The sequence below is a fragment of the Alternaria alternata genome (genome assembly GCF_001642055.1).
Source record: "Alternaria alternata strain SRC1lrK2f unplaced genomic scaffold CC77scaffold_27, whole genome shotgun sequence".
NCBI classification, from domain to species: domain Eukaryota; kingdom Fungi; phylum Ascomycota; class Dothideomycetes; order Pleosporales; family Pleosporaceae; genus Alternaria; species Alternaria alternata.
The window spans coordinates 343,734-370,468 of record NW_017306216.1 but is presented as its reverse complement, the minus strand read 5'-3'; the positions used below and the strand labels follow the sequence as shown (position 1 = coordinate 370,468).

Sequence of the window (26,735 nt, the reverse complement as noted above, 5' to 3'; positions counted from 1 at the left end):
TTGATTTGACCGACAAGATCCGCCTTCGCTACCAGATACGTTGATCAGGAAGCCGTAAGTAGGCCCCACGCTCACGCGGAAAGCTGTTTGACGTTGTGTATCGTGATCAAAATGGAAACCAAACTCGTTACGTACCAACTTATCGTACTGCAAGCTTTGTTTTGAGCTACTGAGGCCCCTCTGCATTGTCACTTGCATCCTTGCCTTAACCATTGGCCATTGTCGGCGGGGTAATGGCTATTACGCCAACAACGATGCATGCTAATCGCAACACCCAGAAGAATCACGAAAATCACTCATTGTGGCACAACAAGCGAATATCTGCTTTTCATCAACTCGATCAAAGGGTTTGACTCTATTGGGCTGCATGGCTTGGCGTGTCGCCGTCTTGCTTACTTTGTATACGCCACGATCACGTAGCAGCGCTAAACCTGCAGTTACTTCCGACTTGGCTTATATGCTCAACGTATCTAGCTGCTCGTAAGGACTTTGTGTGAAAGTGCCCCCTGCTGTCGACTGAGTTTTGAGTCTTTCGTCTTGGATTCTGGAATTCCCATCTTTCGCTATGTCTGTGTTGAAGGAAGTGTTCAACCACCTCGTCCTGCCACCACAGCTTCCTGGCAAACAGGATGCCAACATCGAAAGCACCGGTGATGACATCGTCGTCCGACTCGTTCATGCTACGGATACGCTGAGCCGACTCGCTGGCCACGAACAAACATCTCCCTGGCACGCCATTCGTCAGTATCTTCATCGCTATCAATTTCTCCATATACACGGTCGGCTCGAGAAGCTGTCGCTGACCTCGAAGCTTCGCAACTTTGACCAGGAGCAACCGCTTCTTTTGCATGTCGCAGAACAGAACGCTGCGCTGATCGTTCGTTATCATGCCAGGTATGCCAGCCGCCTATGGTCCCCAATGTGGCATGAAATCTGCAGCTGATCTGCTTTGCAACAGTGCCCAAATCGAAGCTGTTGTGTTCGAAGCTTTCGAGATATCGCCCCCATCTGCCGAGGTCCTGGCTAGCGAAGGCGCCCTTATCTGCGATTTCCCGGACTGCTCGGCGCAGATACCACTCCTTGAGTTTCAGAAGCCGTCGTTCCAGCACGCGCTAGCTGACTTTCTGGAAAAGGGCAGCATGGAGCCCTTGAGATGCTTCCAGGCGTTCGTGACAAAATCGCAAACTCCCATCGTCGAATCGCGAGATACAGGAAGTCCAAGGCTCATAACGCACCTTCTCATACCCTTGCTCGAGTCCATCGGGTCCTCGGTAGACGAAAGTGTTCCTCGCTTGAGGAAACGGGTTCGCGACGATGCCGTTATTGAAGCCGCAGAACTGCCGTGGCGGAGGTTGCCTCTCTGGATGGCAATACGTGTAGGTATCCAGAGACAGCTGCAGCTCTTGCTAGGAAGCGAGGTTGGAAGAGTCTACTACAAGTTCTTGATCATCACTGTGCTTGTCGAGCTTCTGCGCGACTGCCCTGGGGAGCTGGCACCTGAGCTGACGATGATGCTGCAAGCCAAAGTCTGTCGTCGCCTCGCAAAACTTGAGCAACAAAAGAACAAGACATTGGAAGTGCATAGCAAGCTGTCTGACACTACTGCAGCTTTCTTCGAGGAGAGCATCAAGCAAGTTACCCAACTTGTGAGTCTCGCTTGGGAGAAGTTCAAGCGAGACACGACACGACCCGTTCCCCTGCTTCCGGCGCGCGCTGATGGGCAAGCCCAATTCCTGTCTCTTCCCAACAGCGAGCCGTACCTCCAGAGTGTTCTGCATTCATATCGCGCGCAGAAGAGAACCTTGCCATCATTGCAGCTTCCATCATTACACGGCACTACGATTGAGCAGGTTGAGCTTTTTACAGACAAGTACCACCAATTGGCTGAATTAGAGGGCAAAATCGAAAGAAAGGAGGAGCCTAAATTGACTGAGGATCTCACTCCCGATTCGTCTTGCGAGAGGCTAGCCCGTGCAATACTCGGTCTCGTGGACAGTGTTGGAGCAGCGTACGAGTCCGACCCCGAGCAAATGTCTATCTTCATTTTGAGTCTCTTTAGACTTTGGGTGAGGCTAGACAGGTACATGGCCAAGATCTGCCCTATGATCCGGGACTACCACCCAGCGTTTACTCCTGCGCTTTTGGATGCGCTGCATCTGCCAACTGCTGCAGAAATGCGGCGGCTTCGTAATATTCAGCGCTATCTTCGCAGCAGGTGCGAGGAATGCAAGCATCAGACGACAATATTCTCTGTACCTGAGAGGGAAAGCTTTGTGGTGCGATACGTCTCGACCTCTAGATCAATGCAGCGACTGCACCGACGGATAGAATTAGCGTCCGAGGCGTCACGTCAGGCGAAGAAGTCAGAGTTGGAGAAATGGTGGTCTGATTTCGACAAACATTCTTTGGGGATCTCTGGAGGTACATGCACCTGCACGTTCAAGCAAGATGGGACGCGGGACGTAAGGGGTTGCACCAAATGCTGGCACTGGCGAGTTCGAAATCGCATGCAGATCTATGCGCATGAGGACTTCCTCCCAAGCGATCCGATCAAAGCATCAGCAGTCGTCTTTGAGTTGGACATACCAAAGTCTCTCGCCGCGTATCGGAGTGCAACATGGAGAATCATCGTGTTGGCTTATCCGGCCAAACCGCAGTCTGGATCGCCGACTAAACTCTTGAGAGATTACGACCCCCTCACGTCATATGCATCAAAACACTCCACCAACATCACTATTGCGTCAACGTCTAAGTCATTCCGTGGCACGCACTACATGGTCAGTAAGAAGAGGATGAAGGCATCCGAGTCCGATGTACTCTACCCCAATGGGCTGAACTTTTCCTACTTTGACACCGCTTCGAACACCTGGCTCAAGGACTTCGATAAACCATTGACTTTCCAACATGAGTGCGGAGTACATGTGCCGCCTGGACTTCGCAGCTCCGTGTTACCGAGCTCGCCGCACCCTCCCACAGTGGCAACTGGGCCATCGTCCTACGAAATCGTCGCATCAGAGACAAAATGTCCGTCTAGCCTGTCCGTGCACGAGTTCACGGCTTGTCAGCGACTACTCTCAGGCAATCATCGACGATGGTTGACACTGTTGGTCGAACTAGGCGCATCAAATGTGAACTTCAGCAACGAGAGCACTATGCATATGTTCAATCACCTGGCTACTCAAGCTGGGCCGGCGAAGATTGGCGACGATACACTCGGCGCCATTCACGCGGTATTCAAGGACAGATCGTTCTGTGAATGTCTAGCCGCACAAGTCGAGAAGCGCCTCAGCGACATCGCGTCAAATTGGCGCGAGGTTCACTGCATGGAGGTCATGATCACGCTGGGTCTGCGCCTGTACGACTTGACAGCCCCCATGCTGCGAGCTGATGATCTCTTGGCGCAGGCGCGTCGCATCACCTTGACTTGGATCGCTCGTCTACGAACCGATGTCAGAAATGCCAAAGAAACTTCCGTCGCCGAAACAGCCGCAAGGTACGCTTTCTGGGCTGCGTTGCTCTGCCGCAGGACATTTTCTAACATCAGAAAGTCTGACGCTGCCATGTCAGAGGACGATCTGTCAACGTTTGTTCAAGCGTCATTGGCTCTTCAGGAAAATCTCCTTGTGGATGTGGCCAAGCTACCACCAGCGCTGAAGAGGATGTTGATCCGAGACACCAAGATGACTCACAGAATGAAATCACGTTTGCTGCAATCCATAAGAGCCCACCCTCGAAGTATCGGCACGGCTATCAACGCCTCGTGGTCGGAACCGGGAGGTTCAGCTGAGAAATCCTTCCGTGATTGGCAGCAGGTCTCAGCGATACATGATAAGTGGGTAGTGAGTTGGATGCAGGCTTCGATGAAGGATCAAGCAAACACTCAAGTAGTTCACTACAACTTCATGGAGGGTCACTTACTGGTCGATGGGAAACCTCTGGGACGACTTCCACGCGACCTCCGAGAGTCAGATGAGGTAAGGGAGCTCTTTGGCGACAGGAATCTTCTCACCTTTCCGTCTGCTGCGTTCGGCATGTCGTATGTTCTCGCATCGCGGATACACAACCACGAAATACATTTTGGATCTCGCAACGGGCGCGTCGTCGTCCGCGCTTGGACTCGAGACGAGCTGCTGGAATATATTCCTTCTCGCCATTTCGTTGGGCTCGAGACTGCTGACCTTCCGGCTGCCCTCGTCTCCAATTGTGCGCACTGGCTGAATCTGAAGACAAGATGTCTTGAGATTCGGCGCAAGCCTGTTCTGTGGAAGACGAGGAAGAGTGACTGGAGGATCGATCTTATCAAACGGCAAGCTTATCGGAACGACCGAACGTTATTGATCGATCCCAATTCTCCCCTCTTCAAGCAAGTTGCAACCCTCTTTCGCCACTTTGAAGATCCGCACAAGATTACCGTTTTCCAGCCCGCCAATTCCAGGGGGAGGCTCTCCGTCGAGCTCCGCCACTTGGCACTCTCGTTCTTCGTAAACCGGAAAGGACTTCTCCAGTGTCGAGAATTGGACGAGGAGATAGACCCCGACCAAGATGCCGGCACGCTTTACGGTCTTGAAAGCAAAATCGTACTGCGCGATGTCGTAAACAGCAGGCGCCGTAGCGTAATCATGCCTCTTGGGCCAATATCGTCTATACGCCGTGGTATGCATGTGGTCGTTCGAGCGGCTGGTGGCACTGATTTCGCAAAGTTTGGGATCGATGACGTGCTTGGACGATTGTCCTGTCCCCTCGAGCCGCGGTTGTTGTATGCAAAAGCCCAATTTCATGCATATACATCGTTTGTCATACCAGATTCGTTGACTGGCCGTACCGGCACTGAGGAAGCATTGCACATGCTCCGGTCGGGTCAATGCCAACCATGGGAACCGTTGGGAGGTGCAGCGGTCACGACTCTCCAAACAATCGCAGACCTAAGCCCAAAGCGAGAATACTATCCGCAACATAAGCAGGCACTGCAGGCGATTTCCTGGAACACAAGGCTGACCATGACCATTCAACATGATGCATACGAAGGACTTGTCCAGAACATACTCGATAAGTCGGATTGTCTGCGGCTCTTTGTTCAGAATGCAGCGGAGGATAGCATCAGCGTATACGAGCCGTCTCACCTTCGGAAACGGGGTGTTACGCGGCGCCGCCTCTATGAGCGCCTTTTCGACGGCACGAATCGAACAGCAGCTAGTGATCGGATGTACAAATCGCGTGGCCAAGAACCTGATTCGGAGCAAGCACGTAATGTTTATTATATTGCGAGCCTCTTCCGGAAGCGACCCTTCCGCATTGACACACGTAGAGAGCTTTCTGCGATACTGCAGGATTGGCAGCTTATCGGCGGCTTCCATGAGGGACGTCAAGCCGACGCTGCGAGTCTGAGTGACCTGGTAGATATGAGTATCGACGAGCAATGGGGGAGACTTGTGAACCTCTGTCGCCACTCCAACCTCGACGAGCCCTATAATCTGATGTTCCGCCTCAGTGTCATGTCGCTCAATCCCAGAACTGATCCGGACGTCATGAAGATCCTGGCAGCGTTTGCATCCCTGCCGAAGTTGAGGAACTCAACTCCCCCATCTTGCCCCTCATTCAGCCAGTTCAAGTTCAACGAATTGCCTGACATACGGTCCATCTTTCGTGTGATCTCTGTTGACCTCCCAGAGAAGCATCAGAAAATGCAGAACAAGGCCGAAGCAAGGCACCGCAAGGCATGTGAAGCTGAGGGGAAACGATTAGCGCAACACTTTCTCAACCAGTGGCCAGATAGGAAGGTTTCCCTGAACAGATTCGATTCAGACCTTCTCGATGTAGGGCTCGCAATGGAACGTGTCGTGCCGGAATGGGAGCGTCTGCATTCGAACTTACTCCTCTCAGCGTATGTCAGTGATGTGCAAGATGTTTTGAAGGATTATGAGGGAGGGAGTGGTACGTCACGTCCTAAGGCTTGGAGATGGGACCAAGAGCCATTCCCTGGGACCTCTTACGATCCTGTCGTGCCGTCGATCTCGAAAGATCTTCTTAGCAGACCGCTGGCAGCATCTTTCGGACACCAGGCGTGCGAGCTGCTACCGCCCAAAAACAGCAAACTTGCTTCTCATATGGAGGGGAGCGCAAAACCCCGGATGCCAGCCAAGGAGATCGTTGAGCTACGGCAGATCCTTTCCGATTTGGCACAGTCATCCAACCCTCTCCGCCAACACTATGGGCTAGATCTGAAGATGAGTCTTGACGCCCTCGAAAGAACCAGTAATCAGACTCAAGTTCCCCATGCTACTCCGAATATCTCAGATAACGCGAGGCGCACTCAGGAACTCCATGCGATAGTAGCCACTCATTTGTCTCGGATTCGCGAGGCTCTTGCCAGAGATGACAACTGCTCCTCGTGGCTACGGCTTGGAAACCTCTGGCCTTGCACGACGTCCATCGCACTTTTGGAGCAGTTGCGCTCAAGCTCGTGTTGCGAGTTTGGGAACTTCGTACAAGAGACGATTGTGGCACACGGTATTCTCATCACGAAACTGCAGCGGCTGACACGAATCCACAACGCGCTGTGTCACGATAAAGGCAAGGATCTCCAAGCAGAACTCGGAAACTCTGGCCATGAGAACTGGAGCGCCCTGGAATGGCCGGACTGGCTTCTCCTAGAGATTGATAGCGACATTCTGATCCGGCGGGAGCAGGTCGACGTTGCACACGCGATAATCGCATCTGAATCGAGGAAGAACACAGTGCTGCAACTGAACATGGGTAAAGGTAGGTCAAGCATATCGTAGACACAGTACGCTCTCTGATAGTCATCGCTAGGTAAGACATCGTGTATTGTTCCGATGGCTCTAGCGGCGATAGGAGACGGCAAGCAGCTTTCGCGTCTCATCGTACCCAAGCCATTGCTTTTGCCGACTGCGCAGATGATCCAGTCACGACTGGGCGGCTTGGTGGGTCGCGAAATACGACATATTCCCTTCTCTCGTAAGACCAACATCAACCCGCAGATACTTCAGCTATACAGGAACCTCCATCAGGAAATGTTGGACAGTCAGGGTGTTGTGTTGATTGCGCCTGAACACCTTCTCTCGTACAAGCTTAGTGGCCTCCAACATCTTGCTAACTCCAACCTGGAGACTGCACGCGAGGTACTTGAGTATCATACATACTTAAGCTCGATTGCTCGAGATATCTTGGACGAATCGGATGTTTCATTGGCGGTAAAGACCCAACTCATCTACCCAAGCGGCAAGCAGACAACCGTGGATGGACACCCGCACCGCTGGAAAGTAGCGCAATCCATGTTGTCGCTCGTGAAAGATCATCTTCCCAAGCTTGAGCAAGACTTTCCGCGCAATATCGAAGTCTTGAAGCGGGGTCAGGGCTATCCGATGATTTACATCCTCCACGCGGATGTCGAAGAGGATCTGCATAGGCGCATAGTCGATGACATATGTACCGGAAGAACTTCATTTCTTCGCTTCACAGGCTGTGCTTCGGATGGCTGCAGCCCAGACATACGTAGAGTGCTCCTAGGGAAGACATTGGACATGATGTTGTTGGAGCGCGTGGCTAGGCAGTTCACTGACGAGACTATCGCTCGCAAAACCCTATTGCTTATCCGGGGCCTGCTGCACCATCGGATACTACTTCTTTGTCTCAGAAAGCGCTGGAACGTACAGTATGGGCTGCACCCTACGCGAGACCCGATGGCGGTGCCCTTTGAAGCAAAAGGAATTCCTTCTGAGCAGGCGGAGTTTGGACACCCTGATGCGGCGATCCTCCTCACCTGCTTGGCATTCTACTACACTGGTCTCAGCCTGGTCCAGTTTCGCGAAGCTCTTCGCCATATCCTTGCGTCACATGACCCTGCTAGCGAGTACGACAGGTGGACCAGCAGCTGCGATTCGCTTCCAGAGGCTTTGCATCATTGGAACGTGATCAACTCCGATGACCAAGATCAGATGGAGGAACTCTGGAGACATCTTCGAACGAACACCATCGCGCTCGATCACTACATGAACCACTTTGTGTTCCCTGCTCACGCCAAACAGTTCGACACCAAGTTACAGGCTTCTGGATGGGATCTTCCCTTGTTCCCGCGAACAGACTCCGACAAGACACTAACACGTGCAAGGACCACTGGCTTCAGCGGCACTAGCGACAACAAAACGATGCTGCCGCTCACCATCCAGCAAAGCGATCTGCCAAGTCTGCATCAAACTAACGCCGAGGTGCTCACCTACCTATTGCAAGAACGAAATCGTGGATACCACACCGTTGCTCATGCAGGAAGGCGGCTATCTGAAACAGAGTTCCTTGGCCAACTGAGAGACAAGAAGATTCGAGTTCTCATCGACGCTGGTGCCTACATACTCGAGATGAGCAACGAAGATCTAGTCAAGACGTGGATGGACATAGATACGCAGCCACAGGCAGCTGTATACTTTGGCACTGATAATCGAGCCTGGGTGCGATATCGTGGCACCAAGGCGCGAGTGCCCTTGCTAGCAACCCCACTTGTCGATCATCTAGACGATTGTCTCGTGTACCTGGATGAAGCGCACACACGGGGCATAGATCTAAAATTGCCTGAAAATGCTCGTGGCGCGCTGACGCTTGCTCTTGGGCAGACCAAGGATCATACTGTGCAAGGTGAGTGACAACATTTGATCTACAAGGTATCCAATGCTGACGTTACATGCAGCTGCCATGCGCCTTCGGCAGCTTGCGACCACTCAGTCTGTTTGCTTCTTCGCCTTCCCAGAGACTCACCAGTCCATTCTCGACGTCTGTGGAAGGAGCAGCGACCACAAAATCGACTCTTCTAATGTCGTTCGTTGGTTGTTGGAGCAGACATGTCGTACGAACGAACAACTCCAGAATCTCTACATCTCTCAGGGTACTGACTTTTGCAATCGCGTGAATACAGAATGGGAGAATGCAGCTTTTCTTTTCGATGCTCAAGACAGGAGTGCATTTGTCAAAGTGCTCCGGCATCCTGAGCAACAAACACTTGAGCAGCTATACGGGAGCCGTACGGAGAATGTCCACAGCACGTTGCCTCCCACGACCACGTTTCCCCAGCTCGAAGCTTTCAGGAACAAACTCAATCAGCTACGTCTGAGCATGTCACAGGCGGCAGACAACCTCCACTCCTCCGCGCTGGAAGAGGTAGAGCAGGAACGCGAGGTGGAGTTCCAAGTTGAAGAAGTGCGCGAGGTGCAGAAAGCCGTGCACTACGAGGCTCATACGTTTCCTGGACTCCATGCAGCTATTTCTGGCTTTGTGAACACTGGTCGTCTGTGTGGAAACGTGGGATACGAAAGCGTGTCGAATGCTGTTTCACGCACGTCTACCGGCGACAGATCTGGCATCGGAGGAATAGAATCTGGCTTGTTCGTTTCGGCCGAGTTTATGAGGACAATCAAAACGAAGGAACGTGGCTTGATTGACAATTTTCTAGTGAGTTCATCGTCTTTCGCGTTCTATTGGCATACTAACAGTTTGGCTAGCGTCCGGTTGAATGGATCCTTTACAACCCCATCACCTCCGACGCACTCATCGTCATCGCCGAAGAAGCAGAGGCTGTGATTCCTCAACTTCGTACTCAATCGTTCCCTCACAAAGTCCACCTCCTCACGTATTCCGCACCTGTCACGAAGAAAATGCTCCCGTTCAGCGGTCTACGGTACTACACTGCGCCAGCACTTCCACGCGAACACACCATCCCGCCAAGCCTTGTCATCGAACTCGGCCTCTTCGCGGGTCGACTGTATATGGGGTATGAAGAATGTGTGTCGCTAGTCAAGTACATCGACGATGTCAGCGCGAGTAGCCGATCCAATGTAACAACGACAGAAAAGACCAGATTCATCCTAGAGTGGACGTCTCTTCGTCGTAAGGGTCAGGATGTCATGCACACTCCGCTTGGCTACGTGTGCCAGGGTCGCCCGTTAGGTATCGAACATGCGTTCTTCGTGACCCGCCATGCTGCTGATAGCGGTGTGATGAAACCGTACCACACCAGTGAAGCTGTCACCGAGGCGCCAGACGATGATGAGGACGAAGGCGAGGATGAGGGGGAAAGGCAGTATGACGGGCAAGAGGGCTAGTCATATGTTCGTTTGAGCTGAATCTACTTCTGTAGGACATCAGACCAAAGCGCTAGCACTGTTATGATTACCCATGCCGAGCGTGATCCATAGGTCCATATACATTCTCCGCCACGGTAACAAGGACTAAGAACTACCCTGTCCTAGGGAGTCTACTACACAAGACGTATGCTTTTTCTAACAAAGTGATAGGCGCTAGACCTGCATATAAGGCGCGCCTCGTTCAAGAGAAAGAGAATAAGAATGATTCTTCTTTCTGCCTTTGTCTATTATATTGATATGCTAGCTACCTCTGAGTATGCTTGGTAAAATAAAGCGAGTACTATTGTATACAGTTACGCCTTTGACAATATTCCTAAAAGTCAAGTGCATCGAACGTGTTTTGCAACTTTAGATAGATTAAGCATAATCTAATCTTCTACATAGCATCTCTCTCATACTACTCTCTAACTTAAACTTCTGGCATGTATTGTAAATTATCTGCATACATCTCTTCTCAATTTGAACAGGCGCTTATGCACCGTTGCCGTTGTACAGAAACAGGTTGGGGCTACCGCGAAGGGTGCCAGTAATTTTGTTCGCGACACCGAGCGCCTTAATGCGGTTAGTGATCGTAGCAGGGGTGGATAAGCCCTCAAGAGCCTGGAGGTAGACAACAACACCAGCGACGTGGGGCGCAGCCATGGAGGTACCAGACAGCGAGGCGGTAGCGGTGTTGCTTCCGATGTATGAGGACAAGATACCGACACCGGGGGCGAAGATGTCAACACCGGCGCCGTAGTTGGTGAAGGTACCAGGGCGGAACGAGCTGTCTGCTGCAGAAACGGTGATGGCGTTGGGAGCGTTGGCGGGGGATTGGCTAGAGACGGGGAGCGGGTTGCCGAACTCGTCGCCGTTGCCGGCAGCAACGACGGAAAGGACTCCTTGAGTGTAGGCGGCCTGAATGGCGTTGGTCCAGGTGGTGGAGGCTCCGCCGCCGAGGGACAGGTTGACGACAGAGCGAGCGGTGCGGCTCTTGGACGTGATGTCGTTGACCGCCCAGTTGAAGCCAGAGAGAATGTTGGAGGTGGTACCAGTTCGGCCCTCGAAAACCTTCACGGAAATCAAGTTGGTGCGCTTGGCGACACCGTAGGTCGAACCACCAATGGTGCCGGCAACGTGGGTGCCGTGGCCCAGGGTATCGGTATGAGCGCTACTGAAGACGTTGTAGCCGAGGGTGGCACGGCCACCGAACTGCTGGTGGGCAACGATGATACCGGAGTCGACGACGTAGGCGTAGGTGTCCTGTCCAGCGGTGGTGTCGTAGATGTACTGGGTAGAGGAGCCGGATCGGTGGCTGATGGCACCAAGACCCCAGGGGGCGCTTGACTGGGTAGTCAAGGCCTTCTTCTCGAGCACATTCTCGTGAACCTCCTCGACATCATACCAAAGGTATGCGATTGTGTCGGGCTCGACAAGAGCAACCTGTGGTAGGTCAGTACAGGCGAAGATATATGACAGTTTCTTGATAGCGATTCGTGAAGAACAGAAGTGGGCGACGAAGGAAGGTTAAGCGACTCCAATTCATTGAAGCAATGCTGATGCGAGAACAGTGCCGATGTGCCCATCAGACCTTCAGTGATCCAGAATGCTACTCACTTCAGGGCTGGCCTTGATCTCAGCAATGGTAGCCTCGTCGAACTCGCCAGAGTACGCCTTCCAGTCCTTAATGCCGAACTCCTTCTCAATACCGGCGGTGTCGCGCTTGGCGAAGCTGCGCTTGTGGACATCAGCGGCCCAGTTCAAGTGGGCTTCGGCGGCAGCAGCGTCGACACCAGGCTTGAGAGTGACGATAAACTTCCCGGGGATGATGTCATCCTTCTTGGTGATGGGAGCAGGAGCCGCAAGGACACTGGGGAGCAGGGCTCCGAAGAATACAGCGAGGTTGCGAACGTTGACCATGTTGAAGTCTGCAATGCGTGAGTGTGAAGCTCCAGAATCGTCAGTGGAAAACTTACTCAGGAGAAGACTGAGTGTAGGCTGGCAGAAGAAGGAGATGACGAGCTCAAGGCTGATGCTTGATAGCCTCTATAGAGCGATATTCACTTCATCTTATATACACGACCACAGAGGTATCCAATCGACCGAATAGTCACAATTCTCCGGTCCTATGATGCCATTAGGACTATAGCCATGGTAGAGTAGCAGGGACTATCTTGATGGAGAAGGTCGAAGGACATCACCATTCCTGAGCACAGTATGGCGTGCTATTCAGCAACTTACGAATATCATAGCGCAAACTCCAAGACTGTAGGTGGTCTTCGCACTATGGCTACGCGGTTACTAGCACGCTTTGATGTAGAGTGTGGTAGTTACGAAGATGTCCCGCCCAATACCTGCCGTATCCGGCCTGAAGTCAATATTCGATCAACAAGGATATAATGGTGCCAAGCCAAAGTACCGGGACAAGAGCACGAAAAGGAAAGGCAGCGGATCGTTGGTGCGTTCAAGACCGTTGCGCGTTAAAGTGTCGAAAGACTTTCGGGAAGATAACCATGATAGGACGTTGAGTATGCAACGGATTGTGTGCTAGAAAGAATAAACGTAAGAGTAGGACTTTTATCTGAATCAGGGGTTACCTGCTCAGTGTTCAGAATGGAGCTTCGGCGAGATCCTAAGTAAAAAAAGTGATATGTAGACGTCTGAGCCATTTACTCCACCATTCGACGCACATGTGGTGAATACAGCCTCTTACCTCAAGAGAGGTCAGGACGAGGTCGTGATGGACGATTCTCCGGCGGTTCGCGTCACCTGCCTACATTGTTGCCCTAGACTCCCCTCTGACACGTACGATAGACCTGCATTGACAGAAGCTTGTTCTCGTATTCCATAGGCACATTTCCACAGCCTCTAGTCATGTTGTTGATCCTTGAACTATTGTTGCGCTCAAATAGCCTGGATGGTGACGCTATCTCGGATGGTGTATAGAAGCAGCAGTGTCATTACTGATTGCACAAATGCTGAGCAGGCTATGCCACTCGGCGTGCCAGTCACGACGGCGGAGCTCTGGAGAAATGTTGAACGAAGGATGGAAATGAGGGCGCGAGACTCTTGGCAATTTGCTTGGCTGCAGGAGCTCCTGCTTCGTTGCGCAAAGCGCGATTGGCGAGCACGACAGCAACGCGCCGGCGAATAGAAAAGAGAATCTGGCGTGCGACTTGCCGGCCCGTACCGATCACGCGCAACGAACACCGAAACTGCTAAGGCTTGAGCTTAGATAGAAAAGGCAGCTTGATCGTGCAAGGTTCCACTCGCGCAAATAGTAATCACGTCTTATCGGCAGATAAAACGAATTTTGGAAACCCACCAGAGATAGACCAGGGTACAATGCAAGAGTAGAGCCAGGTACGAGCTCTAAGCGCTTAAAATCTATCCGAGAGGACGACCGCAATCTGAAATGCAGCACATGAATTTCCGTAAGGGCGATGAAAAGCGATAAGAAACGACTAAACACAAAATATAGAACACAACTCTCCTTAGGTTTGCGGAACACGCCTGGGACAAGCATAATTACTCATGCAACGTAGCAATCGCCGGCCGGTCACCGCCCTGCCCTTGTGTGTACGTCGTCAAATATGTCGCGTCGTTCTTCAACCAACAGTCAGCACCATTTTTAATGTTATACGTGACTGGCAGGTCGTCCCCAATGGCTATGCCCTTTCATAGTGCTGACCATGCACAGCATCCCACGTGCTACACGCATCAATACATTGCTGCAGCGAGTATTCGCTTATGCTAGTAATATCGCCATCCTTGATGTTCCTATTCTCAGTGCAGGTGTTTCTCTTGCTGTCCCAGGCGACTGATAACGGAGGACAGCTCGTGTCGATGCGGACGACGGAGGCTGCGGTCGAAGGAATGTATACTGATGGAGTGGAGCCGCTGGCCGGAGCGGTTTTTGTGAGTGTCACTGCATTCGTGCGCGTCGCTGATATCGTGGGCGTTGCTGGGGCGTGGGTGAATGTACAAGTCGGATCTATTCAGGTTGCGGCCCGTTGGGTTACCGCGCGGGAAGGGAGGTGCGGACAGGGATCTTTCAGCAAGCTCCCCGCACAACAACTATCTCATCTGCCCAAGGCAGGGCTCATCCCTATCTATATGCAAGCCTCTGCGTTGCGTGCTTCAACGACAAATGTTACTTAACTACTGTCGCTTTAGCCGCCTTAGATCCGAGAACAAGACCGCATGTTCCTAGCACGAAAAGGAAACGAACACACCTGCAGGCGCGAATATCACCTGTCGTGCAGCCTGCCTGACGCAGTGTTGGAGCCAAAGATCGCTCTAGCAGTAAGGCCCATTCTCCAGACCAACTCGGCCTATAACGTCGACTCTGAATTGACTATTAACGCATTCTCAGGTCTTGCGATCCTGTACGCACCGTCATCTGCGTGCTGCAGCTTCGCTAGGAGTAGACGATCATCTCCATTTACACAATCGATGTTGCTTGGTGATGACGAATCTCAGCCGCAGCTTACACAACGAGAGTGCAACGGGTTCTGTGGCAGTCCGTTCATAGTCGCTCACGTCAGCATGGAATTGCATCTAGCTAATGGCTGGTAGCAGATGGTCTCTGAGAATCTCCTTCAGCTCAGTGCGGCTGCTCGTATTCCAGAGCCTCTGATCCAACCAACAGCATCAGATTCGATGAGACGAACCTTGTTGACGTACGAGGGGCATCTTAATCATGGTCGTGGCTGGAAGCCAGGAGCTGATACTGTGTGATAAGATGCCCAGCTACAAGTCGCAGAACAAGGTCCTTCTCTATCTCTCTCCCTCATCGAATCTCCCTTTTCCTGTTCCCAATCAGAAGTTAACCAGAAACCGAAACAATGGTAAACAACGTTGACGACCTACTCACCAAAACCGAACCTGAACTTACTGTCCTCTTCGCTAACGCCGAAGCTGGACCCATACCCAACGGTGACGCACACGGCACCGCGATCATCGCACCCGGCACCACTTTCACGCCCGAGATTGCCAAGTTCATCAATTTCTTCGCCTGGCAGGGCAAGATCTTCGATGCGGAGAAGATGACACTTGTGAACAAGATCACCGTCTTTGGTCTCGACGCTATCCTCGCCCATATAAGTCGCGAACCGAGCTGGATTGACGGCAAGGAATGTATCGTACTGGACTATTCGAAGACATCGGTGGTTGCGCATTGGGTACGAGATGAGATTCGACTCATTTCTCCCGGATTGTATCTTGGAAGGGTGTTTTGGAAGGAGCAGCATCTGATCTTCTTCGCGTTACAGTTTTGATCGTTGATGCGACGTAATGATGTCGTCGCAAAGAGCTGGTAGCGGAGAGCGCGTTTTGTTCCGAAATACCGTTTCATGGAGTTCTGTGACTTCGTCACTGTGCAAAGCTGCAGCGTAGGAGGGCCAGGAAACAGAGCACGTGTGGCGCATGAGTGACCGCCACTGTAATGAGCAAGAGTGATGTGAAGATAGACACATGATCTTTGGTACACCTACCAACTAGCAGTGCAGTTCCCACTGAGAACTCCATGAAAGATGACCAGGCTGTAAGAATCCCGTGTAGCGCTGAATTACAATAATTTCAGCATCTTACCGTGCGACGGATCGCGTTCGATCAACAATGTGGGGGTGGAGCATGCCACGATGAGCGTCGAAAACCTGGGGAAACCCGTGCTAAGCGAACCGAAGACGATAGCCTGCTCGGCCGCCCTGCCCGCGCTGCTGCAGACCCTCACGTCGCATGTACCCACCAGAGATTTAGTGCGCGTACACAATTACTACCAACAGTATCCTCATCCATGCTTCAGAACGCCTAGTCGCGCGGCCTCGATGATATAAGGTCACGTTCAATTGCTTCAACGAGGTCGCGACCACGATGGCGGCCCGCTCACTCCCGACCGTCCCCGAACTTCGCCCTACCAACGGCATCTCCATGATGGCGAGACCATGTGAGGCTGCGACGTTCCCTTGGACTGCGCGATCTCGTACAAGTTGAAAGCGGGTATCGCCGGCGTAGCGCGATGAAGCTTTGAGTACTAGAACAAGAAAAGTGTATTAGAATGCTACTACGGGTACGTCGCGCGCGCGCGTTGTCTCTATGGAACAGACCGACTCGATCTAATATCGTAGCTCATGAACATCCCAAGAATCTTGAGTCGAACCGCACGCGCTACCGTCCCGTCCGCTGCCTCTGCCGCCGTCAACACGTTCAAAGCACACGCGTACGATTGAACCTATCCGTGCCAGATTCCCGCCCAAACACCCGCGACGATGACGTCTCTGAAGCTTTTTTGGGCATTCTAAATACCTCACAAAAGGCTGGCAGGTGATCGTAAGCCATGAGAGGCGGAGTGCCGGAGCGAAAACTGGACTTTTCATAATGCGATGATCTGCGCTGAATGACGACAACTTGGACCGAGGCTTTTCAGTCACGTTCACGTACACGATCGCATGATCCGGTAGGACACCAGCCTGCCCTTCAACGTTTGCGATTATAGGTCAAAAAGTCATAGATGACGGACGACTACAGGGTGAGATGCCACGCCATTGTCGCAGGTCATGGCGGGGAATGAAATGGCGCGGGGTCTACATCCAGCACTTCCGGCACTTTCAATAGATGGAACACTCTTTGGTTTGCGCATCAAGTCTCGTCCTCGGCAGCCTCCGGCTTCGCTGTCGCACTCGGGCCAACCTATGTGAACTTGCTCAAGTCCTGGAATGGCCGCCTAGTCTGATATCGTGAGAACGCGTCGGCTCAGCATCTGTCCGACTAGACCGTGTCAACTGATCCGATCATCTACGAGCGTCTCAAGGCAACCCGACATAGCGATGCTTCATTGATCAAGAGCCAAAGAGGTGCGAGCCCACCAATCAGCATTGCGGATCTCTGCCGAGCTCGGCATCTTATATGATCCTTCTGGTATGGCGTTATGTTCATATCTCCGGGCCTTTTGGAGCGAGCTTCCCTCCACGGTCATAGTACGTTATTCCGATTGGTAGATTCGGACTCCATAGGTTGCCATTTCTCTCACGATATTGGTGTCGTCATAAGACATGCTTCTGTAAACAACATCGCCGCAGAGATGGCATCTTACATTCACGTACAAATACAAGTCTGTCTTCGCTGTTCTCAAGTGCAATATCGAATTCCAAAAGTTACTCAAGCCATTACCAAGAATGACTTCAACGGAACCTCATCCCGCTATCGGAGCGCTCGATCAGCTCCAACCTAGCAAACCACACGCCTTCGACCCTTCTGCCGATATCCCCTCACTCAATGGGAAAAACATTCTGATCACGGGTGCGAACAGCGGCATCGGAAAACAGACTGCCGTCGAATTGGCTAAGCACAATCCCGCGCAGATCTGGATCGCCGCTCGAAATGAACAGTCAGGCCTCGAAGCTGTGCAAGACGTCAAGAAAACGGGGTCCAGCGTTGACGTGAGATTTGTGTCCCTGGAATTGACGTCCTTTGAGTCGATCAAGGCGGCGGCCAAGATTGTACTTGCAGAAGCAGCTCAGCTGGATCTTCTGATGTTGAACGCGGGAATCGTGAGTGTCCAACTTTATTTCATCTCGACGATGGAACTAAACTGATATGCTTCTAGATGGGAGGACCTCCAGGCGTTACGGTGGAGGGATACGAGCTAGCATTCGGCACCAACCACGTCGGTCACGCATTGCTATTTGACATGCTGGTTCCACTCCTCACCAAGTCCGCTGAGACGTCCGCGACCAAGCCTCGAGTAGTTTCCGTCAGCTCGCGTGGCCATGCCTTCGAAGTCCCACCGGGAGGCATCGCATTCTCAACCCTGAAATCAACCCAATCGGATCTCTCAGGGGTGACGCGTTACACGCAGTCGAAGCTCGCCAATGTGGTGTACGCGCGAGAGATTGCACGGCATCACCCCTCGATCATCTCTGTGGCTATCCATCCAGAGGACGTAGCTACGCAGTTGTTCGACAAGGGTGTGCAGGGCGGTGGACCAGAGATTGAGTACCTCGCGCGAGAAGTGGCGCCGAGAGTGGGCGTGAGCTTGGAGGAAGGCGTCAAGAATGGGCTTTGGGCTATGACCTCTGACGATGTGCAGAGCGGCAGGTACTACGAACCTGTTGGCGTACTGGGCAAGGGCAGCGCCTTGTCTAGGGATAGGGAGCTTGGGGAGAAGCTGTGGAAATGGACGCAGGAAGAGCTTGGGAGCCAGGTCGTTTGAGCACCATATCCCTTTATGATCGAGTAGACATTGTCCTCACGCAGCAACACAAGTGCGTGCGTTTGTATCGACTATTTTGAGATAACCATGTCATGATAGAATGTTGTCACTCCGCCATCACCGGTCCATTGCTGACAACGAAGGCTAACTGTATCAGTTGACGCATCCCAAGAACTTATTCGTACGTCATGAATCAGTTTCGAAGATGATTGAGGGCAAGTCTCAAGGCCAGCAAAAGTCTGGGTGTCGGTGACATCAAAGTCGTCTTTCATTAAGCGAGCTGTGAAAGCATCTTGCTCTAATGTCACAATTTCTGCGGCAATCTTGGACATCAACAGGCAGCTCCAGCCGCCCTGGCTGAAGGGGATGGTTTTGAGTAGTCTGACGGCCTGTAATCGAATGCGGCGGTCGCGGCATTTGAGAGCTGTAAAGAACAACGGAGTAGCCAAGTTGTCGCCAAAACTATTGCTCTCGGTTGCAGACAATGAAGGCAACAAGTGCCAGATTTCCACCGAATGCTCCAGTATGGCGAGGAACTTTGCAGTATGGTCCTCATACCCAGATTCTGAGGTGCAGCCTATGTGACCCCACATGATGAGTGCCATTTCGTAATGATTGAGCAGTATTGTGTGTCCAACTTGGCGGTCGCGATCTTTCTTCCTCACGCAGAAGTTTGTAGACTTGTACGTTTTCAGCCAGTCCTGGAGTAAGCCCAGCGCCTGATTGTGGATGTCGACCCTCTTCAGTCGATCCTCACGCTCCGCAGCGGTCATTCGGAGGAAACGCCGCGAGATGAGCAGGATAGCGTGAACTAGTTTGTTCAACGAGTGCCTAGCTTCTTCAATCGAATCGAAGGTGCGTGACGGCACATCTTCAACAGAAGACTGCACGAGGATGTCAATGCCCGGTGAGCTAGTCCCGAGGAATTGCGATTCTAGATGAAGCGATGCGAATCCTTGCATGATCTTGACCTGGTCGATATCCACACTTGTGCTTCTCTTCAGCAAAGTCAATCCATGCATGTTGACACATAGACTTTGGTGAACATCCTTCAACAGCCGCAATCCGCTCTGTAGATGCATTTCGGCCTGCTCAATCCTGCCTCTTACCTGCTCTAGCAAAGTGTACAGCAGACAGGAGACTAATGCGAGACCGGATATCGTCTTTCCACCAAGCCCAATCGCGGACCGGAGGTGTCGCAACGACTCATTGTAATGCCTCATGACAAGAAGCTCACATTTCAGCTGCGTGTAATCCGATGCCAAAACGGCGTTCTTATGCGCTGAGCTCAGCGCAATGGCCGCATGCGCGATGACAGGTTCGTTCAGCAGCGTAGGCATAACCAGCGCCGTCCAGAACCCCTCTGCCAGCCGACCACTCAAGTCGTGCACAAGGCGATGGTGAAACCAGTCCAGATATTCCTGGTCTTCATTGCGCAATTTGAGCTTCGCGGCCGGGAAGTGATGGTGCAGCGACGGGGTACACCTCTTTTTGCTACCATAGCGCTCTGCGTACCCGTTTCCTCCTCCACCCCAGATGCCATAGCCCTCACATGTGCGACCTGTGGAGAAACATCGCTTGCATACTGGCTTGAGCTCGTCGCATTTGACTTTCCGGGTTCTGAGACTCGGTCAGATCTCTCTCATGATTTGCAAAGGCCCTATACCTGCAGGTACCACACCCTGAGCGTACTTTTCTGCGACTTGTCATATTCATCGCGTAGATAAAGTCCAAAGGGCCGACTGTAAAATACAAAAGGATGCAACATTCAGAAAAGCGAGGAAACGACAGTATGTTGCTTGTACCGAGACCTGTAAGACGGTCCATCGGCACCTTCGTCATTGGTCAGCTCGCATCTCCTGGGCTTTGATTCGCCAATGCATGTAAGCGTACGAGAGCACCGTCCTCATGTTTGTACGCGCCACAAGAATGCAAAATGTGTCTTTGAGTCTGCTGGAGGCCTGATTTGCATAGAGGCTATCATTTGTTCGCGCTGACGAGATCCGTAAACCTCTTTGAGTTTTGTTTCGCTGGAGCGTCGGGATAACCGTGATGCCGTGTTTCTCGGAGTAAACCGACGGATTCAGAATACTCCGATAACCACCAATCATATTCCGACAGCTTATCGCAGAGCCTCAATTCGGACCCTGAACCTGTAATCGCTGTAATCTCAAACAGTATAAGATACCCGCGCCCTCATTCTGCATGCGCTATTCAAGTACTGAGGTGCGCAGTCACTTTGAATTTCCCCGGTCGTTCCAGAAGGGAGTTGCGAAGTCGGTGTGCGAGACCCACTTCTCCGCGGCTTTATCCTGCGGAAAAGTTGCGGAGAGAGGTTGTAGGGCTGTAGGGCGTGGAGGTGTAACCAGATAAGAAGCCAGTTGCACCCGGAGGCGGAGCATAAGTACTGGGCTCCTACGCATCTGTGGTATACCAAGAGTAAGTTGCGTTGCTTTCTCCGTGTTTCTGTATACTGTGACTCAGTCTGCCATCATTATTGTGCAAATTACTGGCGTTTGCGTCGTTGATTTCCATTGTCGCATGCATCAGTCTCCTATCAGTCTTTTTTTTTTTCCCTGCGTCTTCGTCTTCTATTCAGTCTGCTTGAGCATGTCGTCAGCTTTGCATCTCTCCCCCTTGACAATGGACGTCTCTACCAAACACAACAATAACCTTTCTTGACACCCAAGACGATCCGACCATAACCCGGCAATACCCAGTCGTCAACATACAGCCAGACTAGGTAGATCACGACTCGATCTCAACCTGGGACAGCCGCAGTCGATCGTCCGTAAGACTGCTGTTGTCATAACCATCCCGTCGCTGGCGCCGTCGACATGAAAGCCGACTGCGTCGCGAAAGCGGATACAGCACATCTAAAAAGCCCCACAGAACGCGCTCAATAGTACGAGGCACCAGACGAAATCAGTACGAGCCAGCAGGTACGACGGACACTTTACAGCCACTCAGTCTCACGGTCTCCCTCAATAGAGCAAAAAGCTGTGAAGCTGTCACCAACCCAATCAGTCTTCCGACATAATCCACTCCGCTATGACTTCATGATTGCTGCATTCAAGAATGCCAAACACAACATATATTTGAACAATGTAAGACATTCGCATTGAAATCATGCATATGCATCGCTAAAAGAACAAGACCAGAGCACCATCAAATCAAGCCTCTTCCTCCAACAGCCACTCTTAGTGACCACCGCTCGAGTTGGAGTTATCCGCGCACGACCATGGGCTGGTGCCACCATCCTTGTTGTACGAGTCAATGATGCCGACAATCGAACCATACGTACCACCAATGAGGAGGAACGTGCCGGCGACGATGACGAAGATGGACCATGCGACCATGCCCTTCCACTTCCAGTCGCGGTTGGACCGGTGCCAGTTGTCGTACAGCCACATGCAGCCCATGGGTTGGAAGCTCATGAGGGTGCCCAAAAGTGCGCCCACGAGCGAGACGAGGCCACCGAAGACGGGAATCGCAGACGCAATGATATAAGCAGTCAGGGAGACGGCGCCGGTGAAGCCGAACCAGGTGATCCAGTGCTTAGCGGTGGGGTGGTTGAGATGCTTTGTTCCACGCAGAGTACGGATGAAGAAGTACTTGGCGACGAGCTGTGAGAAATCAGTACATTGTCCGTAAAGAGCGAAGGAGAAGAGAGATGGTGTAACTCACATGAGTGACCAGGATGACGGACGCAAGAAGACCGGGAAGCGCGAGTCCGTAGCAAATCTTCTTCATCAAGACACCGGCGGATCCCAGCGCAGGCGATGCGACGTACGATCCGCAGTAGTAGTACACGACGACACCGATGGCGATGTAGATGGAGGTCATGACGAATTGGCACAGCGACAGGGCCTTGAAGTAGTCCTTGTGGTCTTTCATCTCGGACACGACGTTGAAGTAAGCAGGAATACCGCAGAACGCGAAGACGATACTGGATAGAGCAGCCGCGGCCTCAGCGAAGGTGGGCGACTTGAAGAGCTCAAAGTCAGATTGCCAGGGGCCGAATTGAGGCGCCGCAGAAGGGCGATCCTGGATGCCGACTGAGATGGTAAGGGTAATGACTGTAGTGGTCAGAGCACATTCTTTGGTGCGGAAATACAGGAATACTCACTGGCTGACATGATACCAGCAAGACCAACCCACGCAATCCAAGAGAGCTTTCCCAGTGTCTTGATCGAAGCAAGTGCGAAGCCCACAAAGCAGGCCACAGCCACAAAGACAGCAGTACACGTGCCATGCTCAGACAACGAGTTCAATCCGATGGATATACCCAGCATACCGGAGCCAGCGACGCACGTCCACACTGTTGTTCGTCAGTCCACATGCTCGACTCTGGGGTGTTCTGGAGAACCATGTTTCCATAAGGTAAGGACCCACACAAAGCGAACGCCAAACCGAGCACCTCGCGGCCGGCGCGCCCAAACAGCTTCTGCCCCACATCCTCGATACCGTACGTTTCAGGATGACGCATCTTGAATGTGCCGACCATGTAGCCAGACCACAGTGTGATCAATCCGATGGCAAGCAGCGAAATGATGCCTGGGATGAGACCTAGGGCATCGAACGCAGCGGGAATGGATAGCACACCGAGACCGATCTGTGTCTTCATCATGATGATGGATGAACCCCACCAGCTGACCTGCTGGGCGTCAATATGCGTTAGGTAAGAATGGCAACATGGAGACATACGCTGCGGTAGTTTGGTCCTCCCTCGACAACCTCACCGAAGACGGCATCAGTCTGGCCTTGCGCGTTGGTTTCCTCTGCCTTGAGTTGGCTGCCGTACTCAATGTCGTCGCCCATCTTGTCGTTGGAGAAGCCCATGTCGTTTTGATGTTCCGATCCGGGGTATCAATAGGAAATGGCACGCGAGGATGAGTATTGCCTCGAAGGACGACAGTACGCGTTATATGCAGAAATCGTCGGCCCGACCGACATCGGCAGGCACAGACCCAGGAAACGATGTGGAGGTCGCCCACGGCGCGCTCATTGTTTCCCCAGGTGCGTAGCGGTCCCTCCGTCGCCGTGGTGGACACTGGTGGTTGATGCTTTTGCGCGGGCGAATGAGCGTGGAGCCGCTAAAAACCGAGACAGGCTGGCTTGGAGCCGCATCGAGCCGCAAAATTTTGGTGCAGGTACAGCGAGGTTTCGCCGGACCAGGCCCAAGACGGTTAGCCAACTCCATTTTTCACATGGTCGGATGTCGCCAGTGTCAAGCGCCCGTGGATTGCAAGTCGAGTGCGTTCGAGAGCACTCTGGGGGAGCATAGGAGCATGTCGCCATGCACCATGTGGCGTGGGCAAGCTTCAACACAAGGCCGCTTCACCACAGCTGCGTGTAACGATAAGCACGAGAGCCAGGACCGGAACAGGGACCAAGCAAGTCGGACCAAGTGAAATAGACGCTTATCTTTTGTGGATTTCTGGGCATACGTTGTGGGACGAGGGTCCGTTCAGCTCCGTTCAACAATGCTTTCTGAGATAGCGAATTAACATGACTACGTCATCCTTGTTATATTTTCAAATGAATTGTGTCAATATTGATGGTATGAGTGGGTGCGCATATAGATAGCAGAGATGGGATGCGCATATATAGGAGGTTGTAGTCGCGTGAGGATGGCGCATGAAGTGATGGTTACAGTAAACCACTTTCAAGTCGCATCAAGTCGCAATGGTATACAAGTCGGCTTCAGAAGGTTGTAGTTCGAAATCAGGGTCTTGAGCGCCTCCATGCGACACGGTATTGCTGTATTGTTGTATTCTGGCTTCAAGATCGTAACTAATTCAAACATCGTCGTGTGGTGATGCAGTACATGATATGGTATGCCGCAATGCCGTTAGTCGTTGTACGGTGGTATACAGCACTAGGAAGTGATTGCGATGGGCGTACAAGACGCGGAGAAATTCACGGAACATGACCATAGGCGTCCGAGCGTATATGCTCGACACGAGAGCTTCGGAGGAAGGATCCCGGAGAGATGCAAGTGGGACATGGATACTCTCCACACGCAATTGCCTCATGAATCGAAGGACGGACAGCTACGCAGTGAACTCCGGGGAGCACGGCTTCTAGAAGGATGGTAAGGCATGACGAAAGCGCGGTTGACGCCTGGGCCGACCCAGTGCTGCGGACGCAACCTGGGGCAGATTTACTGTTATGTAAAGAATCGGAGGATGCGGAGCATCAATCTGGGGACAGGTATTGTCGTTAGGTAAAAGGTGCAAGGTATGCATGGTAGCGCAGAGCCTCAATCTGGGGCAGGTGTTGTCGTTAGGTAAGACGTGTGGTAGCGTGCGAAGCCCCTGTGGGTCGCCCCGACATGGCGAGGGTCCCCAAGGAGCCACTACTGCTCGGCTCTACGTAGCACCTGTCTCCAATGCTCTCACGCATCTTGCCCTTCTGGTTCTCCATCGCGCGCTCCTTGAGCCGGTCGTTGGTCTTACTGACCCCAACGTATTGTACCTGATAGCCCTTCAACCCCAGGGTCGCACGACTCCTACGCGAAGATTGGCGTCGACTTGTACGGAATGTGCAAAGCGGAGACTAGTCTGGGGTCCACGCTTGCGAATGTCGCTGCTGGAAGATCTGGGAAGCTTTGTGGAGTCGAGCAGAATACGGGGCGAGGATGTGGGTTGGGTCGTCTTTGGAGAGGAGGGGCAGTGTGGAGGCGGCTGTGGGCGCTGTGTCTTTCGATGCCAGATGGGTCGCTAATGAGGAGACCGCCGGAGGCCGGGAAGATGTTGGTGCGTCGCTTGCACAAAGTATCGCGGCGCCGTGGTTATGGCTCTGGGCCGGGGTTCTCGTCGTCGCTTGTGTCGTCACCTGAGGGGAGGACGTTGTCTTCACCGTCCAAAGGCCGTCGTCGAGATCGTTTCAGAAGCCGCGCATGCGCCATGATGGGTAAAGGATCCTGTCTTCGTCGCTGATTATGGGAATCGTGTGTGTGCGTACGATGTGCTGTTCAGCGGCCGCGACTGTATGGGGGTCGAGTCGGGAGCGGGGTGACGAAGTTGTCTGCCTTGCGACGCGCACGCTGGATCAGGGTAAGACGACGTTGTAGGTGCGAGCTTCGGTGCCCAGGCCAACCTAGCAGATTGACATCAAGCGCGTGTTCCCGTTTCCAGCAGATGCTGGTGGAATGAACTCGATCCTGGTAGGCTTCCAGCTCACGGCCTGACGCGCGAGCATGTGGGCGTGTGTGCATCACACGTGATCTGCGCTAGTGAGTGACCCGCGCGAGCAACATCAACATTCCCCACGTACCTGGGAATAAATTCGTGGGCGCTGTAGAGAGGCGTCGCATGCAGTCGTATGACGCAACCAAGGATATCCGGGCTGTGCTGGACATAGCAAGTGTCACGCCCACGCAAAGAAGGCCGACACTCCGGGTCGGAGGCCTAAAGAGCAGTAACAACACAGTCGGATCGGATGCATCACTATGTCTGATCGAACGAAATGTGAGGAGTTTACAGTTTTCCACCCCTGCAAGCCTTCCACATTCATCATGTGTCTTTGGCTTCATGGGGAACAATGAGGGCATAGCGCTGATCAGGTCTCTAAACGATTGCGGCTATCCTAAGTGCAAGTAGGCTGAGTCTATATGGCAGTATGCGACTTGGTCTACTGATATGGGGCCCGTCCACACCTTGTACGAGAGTACGAGTACGTATGATTGAATCGGTAGGCATCGCAGCGCCGCAGCTGCAGATGCATGGAGGCCATAGCTGTCGTGACCATGATCTTCCTGCCATCCACATTTTCGCCACTCTCTTCGCTATGCCTTTGCTGGAACGGGACGATCCAAGGGTCACGTAGCCTTGTCTTGAACTATATTGGGATTTCTCTCTATCGACTACCGCGATAGTGCTTTTGGTTTGGCATACAATGTCATCTGAGCTGAATGTGTTCGCTGAACTTTGGAAGTTGATAAAGGTGAACAGCGAGCAGACGCGACAGAAGCAGGAACATAAGAACCTACCTACGGAATGGGTCCCAGTTTGATTAGACTGGCCGTGGCGCACACGTACGATTACGAGACGCGTGGCGTACACAGCTGTGACACAGATGAAAGCACTCGTTTGCGGCCGCTTCGATGAACATAAACCTGGGCAGCTCCAAACACACAACCTAACGCGAAAGCACGTGGACTCGTGTGCATCATCCAGGAGCCCTGCGAACAGCGGAGATGTACTTATCAAGTCGCTGAAGACTCAAGCAAGTCGTAAAACCTGAGAGCTTTCTCAGTGCGCGAAACGCATCGCGCTCAATTAATGTCTCGCTTATGCGACATATTTCATGCGTACTTCGGTATATATTGTTAGTAGGAACTCACAAGATACATAGTAAGACGCATTACGATGTTCGTTGCCAAGACTCAA

General features: G+C 52.5%; 8 protein-coding genes across 8 annotated transcripts; 5 read left to right on the top strand and 3 right to left on the bottom strand.

Annotated features, from left to right (window-relative positions):
• The first annotated feature begins 521 nt into the window (after positions 1-521).
• CC77DRAFT_1000043 (hypothetical protein) lies at positions 522-10,427 on the top strand. Its single transcript, XM_018523111.1, has 5 exons — positions 522-894; positions 959-6,759; positions 6,811-8,646; positions 8,699-9,456; positions 9,507-10,427. Exons 1-5 carry the CDS (start codon positions 566-568, stop codon positions 10,104-10,106), a joined length of 9,324 nt encoding a protein of 3,107 aa, XP_018380631.1. The 5' UTR covers positions 522-565; the 3' UTR covers positions 10,107-10,427.
• A 108-nt stretch (positions 10,428-10,535) lies between these two features.
• On the bottom strand, positions 10,536-12,162 carry CC77DRAFT_483913 (subtilisin-like protein). The gene is made up of 3 exons (XM_018531857.1): positions 12,104-12,162; positions 11,745-12,055; positions 10,536-11,570 (listed from the first exon to the last, which is right to left on the bottom strand). Exons 2-3 carry the CDS (start codon positions 12,045-12,047, stop codon positions 10,620-10,622), a joined length of 1,254 nt encoding a protein of 417 aa, XP_018380630.1. The 5' UTR covers positions 12,048-12,055; positions 12,104-12,162; the 3' UTR covers positions 10,536-10,619.
• Positions 12,163-13,426: 1,264 nt separating this feature from the next.
• Positions 13,427-14,666, top strand: CC77DRAFT_483906 (hypothetical protein). Its single transcript, XM_018531856.1, has 4 exons — positions 13,427-13,625; positions 13,673-13,777; positions 13,828-14,432; positions 14,503-14,666. Exons 1-3 carry the CDS (start codon positions 13,571-13,573, stop codon positions 14,286-14,288), a joined length of 621 nt encoding a protein of 206 aa, XP_018380629.1. The 5' UTR covers positions 13,427-13,570; the 3' UTR covers positions 14,289-14,432; positions 14,503-14,666.
• Positions 14,667-14,974: 308 nt separating this feature from the next.
• On the top strand, positions 14,975-15,406 carry CC77DRAFT_1066430 (hypothetical protein; the record flags this gene model as incomplete). The annotated part of the gene is made up of 1 exon (XM_018528902.1): positions 14,975-15,406. The coding sequence occupies one exon, from the start codon at positions 14,975-14,977 to the stop codon at positions 15,404-15,406; it is 432 nt and encodes a 143-aa protein (XP_018380628.1).
• A 1,497-nt stretch (positions 15,407-16,903) lies between these two features.
• CC77DRAFT_483788 (NAD(P)-binding protein) lies at positions 16,904-18,375 on the top strand. The gene is made up of 2 exons (XM_018531854.1): positions 16,904-17,677; positions 17,734-18,375. Exons 1-2 carry the CDS (start codon positions 17,303-17,305, stop codon positions 18,337-18,339), a joined length of 981 nt encoding a protein of 326 aa, XP_018380627.1. The 5' UTR covers positions 16,904-17,302; the 3' UTR covers positions 18,340-18,375.
• On the bottom strand, positions 18,342-20,118 carry CC77DRAFT_483915 (hypothetical protein). The gene is made up of 2 exons (XM_018531858.1): positions 20,006-20,118; positions 18,342-19,959 (listed from the first exon to the last, which is right to left on the bottom strand). Exons 1-2 carry the CDS (start codon positions 20,053-20,055, stop codon positions 18,411-18,413), a joined length of 1,599 nt encoding a protein of 532 aa, XP_018380626.1. The 5' UTR covers positions 20,056-20,118; the 3' UTR covers positions 18,342-18,410.
• Positions 20,119-21,384: 1,266 nt separating this feature from the next.
• Positions 21,385-23,191, bottom strand: CC77DRAFT_1025250 (hypothetical protein). The gene is made up of 5 exons (XM_018526036.1): positions 23,047-23,191; positions 22,735-22,996; positions 22,469-22,660; positions 22,027-22,418; positions 21,385-21,965 (listed from the first exon to the last, which is right to left on the bottom strand). Exons 1-5 carry the CDS (start codon positions 23,179-23,181, stop codon positions 21,540-21,542), a joined length of 1,407 nt encoding a protein of 468 aa, XP_018380625.1. The 5' UTR covers positions 23,182-23,191; the 3' UTR covers positions 21,385-21,539.
• Positions 23,192-24,236: 1,045 nt separating this feature from the next.
• On the top strand, positions 24,237-25,576 carry CC77DRAFT_1054397 (hypothetical protein; the record flags this gene model as incomplete). The annotated part of the gene is made up of 4 exons (XM_018527791.1): positions 24,237-24,436; positions 24,648-24,877; positions 24,951-25,100; positions 25,323-25,576. 4 exons carry the CDS (start codon positions 24,237-24,239, stop codon positions 25,415-25,417), a joined length of 675 nt encoding a protein of 224 aa, XP_018380624.1. The 3' UTR covers positions 25,418-25,576.
• Between the last annotated feature and the right edge of the window lie 1,159 nt (positions 25,577-26,735).